We start from the raw sequence: 10833 nt of genomic DNA, 5'->3' as shown, positions 1-10833 counted from the left end.
TTCCTAAGTTAAGATAAGATAGGAGGACAAAGATAAGATAGGAAACGGCCAACCGGTTATGGACTGCTTCTGTAATAGGAAGTTAGGATTTTTCCTATCTTTGAGTCCCTAACTTAAGTTAGGAGGAGCAGTTAGGATTTTTTCTGTCATGAGGCTGGGTGGTAGACCTTAACGAAACAACACCATATTCTTCATGATTCCCCATAACTGTCTGAAACTATCATTAACCGCACAGTAAATTGTTGAAATGCCAAAATAAAAGACTCCAGTCCTGTCTCTTTTCTCATTTGATGGTGTAAGGTTGAAATGCCAAGCTTTGGTCTAGGGTTGAGCTTTAGGAGAAAGCGGTTAGGATATTCTTATTAGAGTTATTGCTGAAGGCCTGACTCCCTGCTATGAGGCCTATTGGAGGAAGATACGCCCACTTTCCTGTGGTCCAATCAAAACGAATGACGTCACATGGAGCCGTCTGCGAGTCATCTACAACAGGTGCGTTTGTAAGGCCGAGGTCCTCGGAAGTAGGCCTACTACTGATGTTTGGGTTCTTCATGTCAACGCTACGAGTTTTAGTCTGGATTTCGATTGACTAGTGGGCCTTTTTGTTTCTTTGTAATAAAGGACCGATCGAGAATTGGAACGACCAGGTAAAACCTCATTATATTAACTTGCAAGCGTGCATTTCTGACTTTTGTGTAGAGAAGTATAATGTAATCTCTACAACAATTGTGATAGTAACATTCTACTCATTTAAATGAAACAAAAAATAACGTTAAATGTTCTATTGGCAAATAATCTGAAAAAGTCAAATTGCCAGAAAGCCTAACTCAAAGCATCTATTTTTTGCAGGTGACATTGGACATGATATGGACTTGAAAATGTTTTCAATATCTGAACCTCCAACGGCCGGATCGAAAGTGGTGTTCGTGGTTAAAAAGGTGTGTTTTAAGAGCCATGTCGGTCTGGTGGAACTGTTGGTGGACGTCGGCTGGGAAGTTAAAGGCGTCCCGGAGAACCAGACTGAGGACACCGCGTCTGATCAAATCAATCCCAACGGTGACTCCCAAGCTAACCGTGGCCTGGAAGGCTTCTTAACAAGACGCCAGAATAGAATTCCATACCAATTAGAAACCTGCTTTCTCGCCAATATTCTGCCTTTTACAGAGAAATGGTCAGAAAAAGCCATTATATTTTTGAAATCTGTACTTGACAAGCAAATGAGTGGATTGGTTGAAGATGTACTGATGCCAGACAGGATAATCCTCATTGACATTCCGTTGATCGGCAATTTTCTGTCCCGGGGTCGGATGGCAAAGAAGATTGAAGCTGGCCACTTCAAGAGCCTGGTCCTCTCATCTCTAGATTCCCCTACCACTTCTTCCATGCCATGCACCCCAAGCCCTTTACCGTCTAATGGCGGGGAGATGCCCAAACAATTCCTCTACCTCGAACTGCAATCGGACTTATTTGAAAATGTCAAGGTGACCCAAGTGACGGATTCACTGAGCCTGTTCTGTAAACTCATTATATTCTCCAAAGAGCTGGAGAAGCTCTCCAAGCAGATGCAGCTGCACTACGAGGGAAGGTCTACCCTGGGGCCGGGCCGACCTTGGGCGAGTGGCTCCCCGTGTGCCACCAGAAGTACTGACGGCACATGGCAGCGTTCCCAACTGACCCATGCCGTGGCGAGCAACACCGGCTTCGTGGACGTGCTGCACGTGGATCACGGTGAGACTCAAAGAATCCCCGCGTCTGAAGTCCGACATCTGCACGAGAGCTTCCTCCGAATACCGGTCTTCACGTACCACTGCGCTCTCGATGGGGTGGACGGCACGACTCGGTACAAAGACCAGATTGATGATCTGAAATCGCTGATGCGCGGTGCAGTTGTGGCTAAATTTGAACGCTACGATGCAGTGAATAATATCTACGATGTCCGTATATTTGGAGATAAGGCGGAATGCATCAATGACTATTTCATAGAGGAATCAATAGTTCTTTCAGACTCGAGACTCGCCGGTAAGGATTACTTGGCTGAAGACCATACCACGCCATCTGGTACAGATGACACGGAAAATAGTTTCATCCCCAAGGTCGACTTGACGAATCAGTTCTTAGGATGCAGCATGTCACCTGAGTCCGCAAACGGGAGAACAGACGACGACAAATGTGTTGACAAGAAATGCTGGCCCAATCCATCTCCCCTCAGGAAGGAAAACGTAAACTCTGTGATGCATAATGGACATGCTTCTGCCCAGAACCCCGGTGTGGAGAAGAAAACCATACGTGAACAATTCTTACCGGTAGGAAGCTGTGTGGCTGTCAAAGTATCTTTCATTGAAAGTCCAGCAATGTTTTTCTGTCAAATATTAGAAAACAGAGAATCTCTTCTGCTCCTAATGAAAGATTTGCAAAGTTATTATGACACTTCCAGCGTCGAGAAGCCCGCCATTGATTTCTGTGTTGCCAGACACCCAGTGAACCACTTGTGGTACCGTGTGAGAATAATGGACCGCCAATCATCAATGACTGATGTCAGATTCATAGACTATGGGCAAACTTTCAAGGTTCCTGTGCAAGACCTACGCCCTATTGATCCACGCTTCATGTGTTTGAAAGCGCATGCCATTCAGTGCTGTTTACATACCCCATTGCACCCCGACAACCCTAGTGCTGCCATTTGGACCGATGGGGCCACAGAAGAATTCCACAAGGTCATAGGTGCAGCAGATTTCTCCAACGGCGAGTTGAAATGCACCGTCAAAGCTATGACACACAACCAACAAGGTTTTGCATGTAGCGTTGTTGACATCGGAACCCCTCTTCAGAGTGTATGTGACCTGCTCACTCGGATGTCTGTGTCACAGTCTGTACCCCCTCCAAAGGTTATTCCTCTTCCACTGGTCGAACCGGGATACAGTCACTCAACCCACAACCTGGAGGTCGGTTCCAGGGAGGAGGTGTCCATCACATGCTCTGTGAGTGTCGATCACTTCTACTGCCAGCTCACCAGGAGCAACCCTTCGTTTGACGGACACGCTATCAAAGTTGGCCTGTTTAACGTACCAGCCAACGCACCAAAGGAGATCAACGACTGGTTTAAAGAACACGCCGTCGGCCACTGTTTCACCATCTCTGTGGAGGAAATAGACTCCAGTGGGAAGCTACTTGTGGAACTCTTTGACAGGACGTTGAATGTAAACCTTGCACTCAGAGGGAGGGGGGTGCTGGCAAAAATACAGAACGGCTCACACCCACGGCCCGTTCCTTTGCAGTCTTCCGGTGTCGAATCGAACACACTGGAAATCCCAGAGGATAACTGTGAAATGCAAAAACTAAGCATCACTGAACCAAAGATGAGGACCGCGCAACCAAACGAAGTGTGTAGCAGAAGTGGCTTGCAAGCAAAGGAGGAGCATAGGTCGAGTGGACCGTCTGGAGCAAACGCCTTGGTGGACACGGGCAAACCTGTGGCACCCAGTAATGCCTTCAAAAATGCAACACTGGCAGAACTTCCACCAAAGCTTCTAGAGCAAGGATCGTCATGGGCCGTGCATGTTTCCCATTTCAAGAACCCTTCAAGAGTTTTTGTTCAACTCCAACAGGATGAGGAGGACATGTACGCCGTTGTGGAAAAACTCAACGATCCAGATGGAGTGTTTTCCGGTCCGGTTCAATTTGACAGCTTGAATGTCAGTGATTTGATCAGTGCAGAGTTCCCTGACGACGGTGCATGGTATCGTGCAGTTGTTGGGAAGAAGCTTGACAACAGGTCGCTCACTGTTGAGTTCATAGACTTTGGCAACGAGGCCACGGTCCCTTGTGGCAAGACGTGCTACCTCGACAAGGAGTTCCTGGCTCAGCCACGGTTCGCTATTCAATGTCAATTTGGAGAAATTGGCAACAACCAAGAACAGTGGGATCAGGAGGCGATATCGGCGTTCAAAAGCAATACTGTGGAAAATCCTGAGAAGACTTACTCGTGCACCTTCATGAAAGAAACTCTAGATATTTGGGATATTGTTTTGGAGGACCAGGGCATTGCAGTGTCACAGACCCTCATCCAGCAAGCTAAACCCGGATCAAACTCGAAGCAAACCGATCGAACTGAAGGAACCTCCAGATACACCAAGCCAAACGTCGTCCCAAGCCGTCTGTATCCGGTGTTTGCAACGTGCATTGTGGGGCCGCACTTCTTCTGGTGTCAGCATGAGAACCCGGAGGTTCTGGACAAGGTTTCCACACTCACAGAGGAGGCCGGACGTTCAGGAGGGCAGGACCCCGCCTGGGTCGAGACCCTGAACCTCGGCAGCCCCTGCCTCGCCCTGTTCCCCGACGACAATGCGTGGTACCGCGCTCAGGTCATCCGCAGGACCGGCGACGCCATCTCAGTTTTGTTTGTAGACTACGGCAACGAGGCGGAGGTCGGCATGAGCGGCGTGAAGGCGGTGCCCCCGTTTCTATTCGAGACGGCGCCCCAGGCGTTCCTCTGCGCCTTGGAAGGGTTTGACGAGTCGAAGGGCACCTGGGAGGAGAGCGCTTCCGACGAATTCTACGAACTCCTGGTGGACAAGGCTCTCGGCGTGACTCCGCTCGACGTGGGAGAAAACCTTTACACGGCGATCCCTCAGTACACCGTGAGGGCGGCGGTTGGGGAAACGATGGTGAACAAAGCCATGGAAAATCACTGGAAAGTTAACTGTAAAGATGACTGTAAAGATGGTGACAGCAGCCCTGCGAATAGCCCGCCATTGGTGAGTATCTCTGTACTCCCTAAACTTTTTTCTGTCTGTACCTCAGACGTTTAGATGCACATTGGCTACTAAAATACATTTAATCATTGAAATCATGTGATATCCATCTTCTACTGCATATCAAACAGTTGTCCCAGTTTCTGTGCTGTTCAGCTTTGTGCAGTTTGTAAAAATTTGTTGTTTTTTTCTCCTTTTTTGTTATTTTTAGCTTGTTTGTGCCAAGAACCAAGTTATGAACTCCAGCAGCCTACCATGTTACTGAACACTTTCACAGAACGGTAAATAACTGACCAAACTCTGCTATTTTGTTCTTTAACAAATGTGAGTTGATTTTATACATGTAAGACAATAAGATGGCTCACTTAAGAGTAGTGAGATCAGTCTGAGACCTTCTTTTGTTATTGCATTTTTGTGCTCTGACTAATATTCTTTTTTTTTTTTTTTGCCCTACAGAGTATTCAACATATACTTCAGCAGGACTTGATGTCAAACATGACAGTGGACGGAGTAAAAATGTACTTGTTTTATGTCTAATAGATTAGATGTAATTAAATAGTTTGCCATTTGTTTAACTTCATACATTTGTCTAAGTATACACAATGGTATTTGGTTCAAAATGTTTTGTTTGAATTGAAGCCTTATATTGTTTGAATTAAAGCCTTATCTTGTTTGAATTAAAGCCTTATCTTGTTTTAAAGAACTATATAGAAATAGACAGCTTGACACATTTTAAACCTGACTTCTGTAATTGATTGAACATGCATAGGCCTACCTTTTATTGTAAAAATATATTTATTGGTTTTTATCACCTTTTTTAAGCAGGAACTTTCAGTGAGGTAAGATTAATTAAATGCGCTGACAGTTCATTGCTCCTTGCGCCAAATGAATTACACTGAGTGGAGCGGATCACCACTCCAAGATGGCGGCCCCGCGTCTCGTCAGCGCCAGTAGGCAGTAGCGGTCGATGCTGCGTCTATGCTTGAGAGAGCGGGACTTGAGAGAGCGGGACTTGAGAGAGTTGGTGAGGAAGAACGAAGAAGGTGGCGGCGCTCGGCGAAGTCCCATGGTGACGGAGATTTCGGTATGATAGATCAGTTGAATAACAGTTTAGCTCTTAGTTATTGCGTGTGCGACATGTTTTAATCTGAGCTACGGAACAGTTACGGCTGGAGTGGCGTGTGGAGGGGCGGAAGACTCCACGCCATCAGCGCTGAAGATTCATCCGGGGTCGTATTATTAACAAGTATAGTTCGCGTAGTGCGAGGCGACCGTCCTCGCTAGGTAGTGTAAAGTGTTGACTTCTATTACTAGCCCGTCGCCAACGTTGGAAGCTTGTCACGCCAGAGGACGACGAGCCAGCCAGTTCACTGCTACAGACCGGGACGTGTATGTGGCTCCTGCTCTCTCCCTCCATTGATGCACGGTGCGGTGGGTGAGTAAATAGGCTACCCTGCTGCCACACATGGCTATCATTCTCAACGGACAGCAACGCACTCGTGATGGACATGTCTAAAATGGTGAACGGTCGGCACACACGTAACGTGGACAATCCGAACCAAAAGGAACATTGAACCGAGAGTGGACATATTGTTGAGTGTTATTATGTGTATGGTGCAAAACCGTTTCTGAAGTTACAATTGACATACTTGTTACTGTTGTGTAATAGTGATAGTGTTGTTAAGCCAAACCGTGAAAGTGTTATTGAGCCACTCTGGTGAAGTGGATGTTGATGTAAGGTTTTGAAAATTATATGGTGGTTACAGGTTGATAGGGAAGCTATTCTTCTATGCTTTACATTTGAGATATATATGTATGTGTGTGTGTGTGTGTGTGTGTGTGTGTGTATATATTAATTAATGCTGTTTGGCTTAATACTAACTGGAGATGATGTATTCAATAGAAGAATCTTATTTGTTTCAGTTGCCATCTTGCCTGTTGGAGATCGTCTTTGCTGAGGTCGTTCTTCATGATGGAGACAGAGCTCTAATGACCCTGTCCCTGGTGCCTTCCTGCTTCAGAGAAGTGGTGGAGAGGGAATACTTCAAGAGAAAAGTGCATTTTCTGTGGCTTGACAGTAAGATTACAAAAACGGTCGTAGCTATACTGATTGCATACTGCATGTTTTCCATGTTAAATCAATTTGAGAAATCATCTTATTCTCAAAATTGTTGTAAAAACAGGTGTTGCAACAGGTGTTGCAAACTGGACCATGTTCTCGGCACAATATAGGGCAGACTTTTACAAAATGTACACTCTGGATATGTGTGGAGAGTGCAGGGTGACTTTCAAAAACAGCATACCAGGTATGAAAATTATGCATGGAAATGTAATGAGTACTTCTTTCAGTTATTGCTACCTAAAGATGGCAGTGAAAACTTGTTTTTAAAACTTTTGTAGAAGTTGTTGCAAAGACTAGTGTGTAGACCAAGTACTTGAAGACAAATTTATTCCTATTCCATGGGCATCCATAAGGCAGTAATGATGGTCTCATGCAGTAGTAAAAGAATAATAAATATGGATATAAATAATTTAATAACTAATAATTGTAGCCGTTTAAAACTGACACAAGTAAACATTGCAATTACAAGTAATAAAACCCAAGAGACACAAAACTAGAACCTTACAGTGGGTATCTCTATGGGTAGAATACTGACCAGAGGACTTCTAGACACCAAGGGTTTCTTCAATGTGATAATCCATAGAAAATAAAGGGGGGCCCTCTAACAAGGACTGTTTTTATTTAGCGACAGGCTACAGAAAAGGGGGGCTGCAGGGCATCTACTCCGAGAACTCGCACGCTGGCTTCTGCTCTCACACACAATAAATGGGCCATGGGTTGGTGGGTGAACATTCATTTATTTTTATTTATGATTTTATTTGGTTGAAAAGTTTCCAGGATGCTGTGAATGTTGGTGGAAATAGGATCTACAGAGGGGCAACTCCAAAATATATATGAAAATGCTTTGTGTCCATGTTTATGCCACATCGGGATTTGGATACACAACTAATACTTGTTAGTAGGATCAATTATCTATTGGTTTTTGTCTTCTCATGGAATTTGTTGACCCCTATCCCTCCGGGATAAATAACCAACAGTCCCTAAGTTACGTAAGTTGCAATTTACAACAGTTTAGTTACTTGTGGAGACCACGAGTGGTTTTACCACAAGTCCATTGGGTTGAATTTGTTATTACCCAGTGTGCTTTGTGGAATGGTCTCAATGTTTTGTTTTATTTCATGTGAATAGCCTAGGCCTAGTTTACTAGTAGGCCTTTTTTTCAGAAAGCAGATGTTCGTCACACGATGTCATTGATGTGAAATATTAATGGAGGCTATCGGGTGACAGCGGCAGAGGGCTAACCTGCTGTGGGACTCCCAGCATCCTGCTCTTAAAGGTGACATATTATACCACCAGGTGGGAGTGGGATTAGCCCTTACGAGACGTTTTTTTAAAATCACAAGTGGGCGTGTGCACCTAGATGTACGATGGTAGACTGATCTATCCAGCGCACATCTAGGTGGACAGGCCCACTTGTTCAAACTGCTTGCAACGGCTAATCGCATTCACACCTAGTGGTATAACATGTCACTTGTCGTTCTGATAGGCTTTCCTTTTTTTTGTGATTATTCATGTGCGTCTTCTCTCTCCCCTGCTCTCTGTCTCTCTCCCCTGGACCAGGGCAGGACGCCCACCTACTACTACAACTGCTCCAGAAAGGGCCACTTTGGCCACGTGAGTCGCCGCTTCAGTTTGCACCGCAGCATCCTCTCCTCTTGTCCCTTACCCTGCTCTCCCTTTCTTCATTTTCTTCAAAGCAAATAATGAATCAAATTTATGATCTAAAGATGAATATTATCAAAAAATATAGCGAGCGTGTGCCCTTTTTGCAAGATCAGTATTAGGTGTTTGTGTGTGTCTCAGGCATGTACACAGCATCGGATGTGTAATGGGACCTACCCCAGCATGCCCTTCATCAATCACTACGACACTCCCGTCAACTTCAACCAGAGTTCAACCTCAACTCCAACCAAGAGTTCAACTTCAACCTGGTGGAAGGTCAAAGGTAAGCGGAAGTGGAAGGAAGTGGAAGGTCAAAGGTAAGCTCTGTCTCTCTCTTCTCCTCTGACACACAGCACCCTGACCCCACTAGTTTCAGAATGCCACTGAATAACGTTGTGATTTTATTTACTATTCCCCCCCGTCCAGAACTTGAGGAAGCCGGCCTGCTCGGCACCACACCCAAACCCCTCCACCGCCCCGGGACCACCGAAGAAGGGGCAGAGGACCAGCCACTACCACGACTACAAGAAGAAGAACCACCACCAGCAGCAGGAGAACGCCAACACCCGTCCCTCCTCCGCCAGGGTCCCCACGCCCGGCTCCAGCTCCACCCGCACCCACACCCACGCCCCGCTGGCCGGCCGTCGTCTTCAAGACCAAGATGTCCGCCAAGCTGAAGCCGACGCCCGTCAGCGGCGCCGCCAACCAGTGGAAGCCCAAGCGTGACGTCCCCGCCACCAAGGCTCCGCCCTCCTCCTCCACCACCACCGCCGGCGCCGCCACACCACAGAAACGCACGTTCTACGAGGAGGAGTGCTTCCGGGGCGGGGAAGAGAAGGCGGCGAAGAAGAGCAGGAACAAGAAGAACCCCAACCGGCTGAACTGGGGAGCGGCGGCGACGGAGCCGCGCACGTCGCCCTTCAAGCGCGAGTCCTACACCCCGCAGCAGCTGTACGGCGGGGAAGGGGAAGAGGGCCGGCGGGAAGAAGAGGAGGTCATCTAAAGGCGGCGGCGCAGACATGTACCCCGCCGACGAAAACCTCTTCACCATCAAACAGAGGAAAGGGAAACGCAAGCAGTAGAGCGACACGGTTACCGCTACAGAGCTGAGCTGTTGGTCTTGTCAGCCTGAATTCTGTTGGTTTATATGAACACACACAACACAACACACAACTGGTTGAAACACTGCAGTAGCAGAAACCTCAAAGATGAATGGAAGGCAGGTTCAGAATAAATGTGGAGATGTTTCTTCATGGTCTTCTAAGTGGGTTGGTTTATTTACTTCCATGATGTTAAGTCAAGTGAAGGCGAGTTAACCAAAATTGATATTGATAAGTGGCTGTCAAAGGAACCGATTGTTAATGTTTTACCTTAATTTCGTTATGAGTCTGCTCAACCTCTGTTCAAATAAAAAAGTTTTTGGCTTGTAAATCTGTCAAGCCTATAGACTTTGGTCTCATTTACTTTCATGTTTGCAAGTTCCAACTTGGAGATTGAATATAGTATAGGAGACTACCATTGTGCCTCTGATATAAGCTGGTAGTTTTCAGTGCTTTACAGTCTGCTTATTCTTGTAATAGGCCTATAAAACAGTCTACTGCAACACCTTGTGGTTATATTCTGCTAATCAAGTTCTCGAATGGAGGACCAAGCAGAGGAATCATTCACGTTGGAAGTAATCTCTTCAACTCACTAAACTCCATGCTTATTTATTTTTTTTACTATTCAGTAGCTTTTAAATTTGTTTTTCATGATTGATGGACGCGATATTAAATATTGATTTGATCCAATGATGGCTGTTTATCTGTCAACTGTCTTGAAATGTCACGTTTTTCTGGACACGCATATGTAATATTTTGTGTGCCTACTATAACTATAGCTTGTATAGTCTTATATCTTTACTGAAGCGAGTTTAGAGGCTGTCATAATGTTGACCATAACTGTACATGCACACCAGTCAACCACCAGCAAGTCCCAGAGACAGAGTTGGGTCAGATATGGGAAAGGTATATTAATTATGTTACTTACATTTGACATGCTTTATGTTGTGTGTTTTTCAACGAATGTTTACTTTGCTAAGCAACGTGGAACCAGTCAGCTTCAGATATGATCCATCTTGTGGAATCTGCGCAGTCAGAAGAGCTTTGGGCCCGGTTTCCAGATAACGTCCAGTCTTAACGCGCTACAAAGACTCCTACGTTTAGACGTATCATTTGTTTACCTACATAGGCATGGTTCCCGAATGGTCTCCTACGACCAGTTCAGTAATGCATTACATTACTGGCGTGAGATTCTGTAGAA

General features: G+C 45.8%; 2 protein-coding genes across 8 annotated transcripts; both read left to right on the top strand.

Moving 5' to 3' along the window:
- Positions 1-863: 863 nt before the first annotated feature.
- On the top strand, positions 864-5013 carry tdrd6b (tudor domain containing 6b; the record flags this gene model as incomplete). The annotated part of the gene is made up of 2 exons (XM_084482143.1): positions 864-4751; positions 4960-5013. The coding sequence occupies 2 exons, from the start codon at positions 864-866 to the stop codon at positions 5011-5013; spliced, it is 3942 nt and encodes a 1313-aa protein (XP_084338269.1).
- Positions 5014-5744: 731 nt separating this feature from the next.
- Positions 5745-10301, top strand: LOC311362535 (uncharacterized protein). 7 transcript variants are annotated; one of them, XM_084482396.1, is made up of 7 exons: positions 5745-5832; positions 6063-6183; positions 6672-6825; positions 7496-7590; positions 8431-8484; positions 8674-8815; positions 8959-10301. In XM_084482396.1, exons 4-7 carry the CDS (start codon positions 7583-7585, stop codon positions 9256-9258), a joined length of 504 nt encoding a protein of 167 aa, XP_084338522.1. In that variant the 5' UTR covers positions 5745-5832; positions 6063-6183; positions 6672-6825; positions 7496-7582; the 3' UTR covers positions 9259-10301. The 7 variants fall into 7 exon arrangements, with proteins under 7 accessions (XP_084338522.1, XP_084338523.1, XP_084338527.1 ...); XM_084482397.1 differs by having other exon boundaries at positions 5751-6174; XM_084482401.1 differs by lacking the exon at positions 7496-7590 and adding an exon at positions 8034-8146 and having other exon boundaries at positions 5751-6183.
- The last annotated feature ends 532 nt before the right edge of the window (positions 10302-10833 follow it).

This window comes from Micromesistius poutassou (genome assembly GCF_964030765.1).
Source record: "Micromesistius poutassou genome assembly, chromosome: 17".
Classification (NCBI taxonomy): domain Eukaryota; kingdom Metazoa; phylum Chordata; class Actinopteri; order Gadiformes; family Gadidae; genus Micromesistius; species Micromesistius poutassou.
This window is presented reverse-complemented; position numbering and strand designations above follow the sequence as displayed.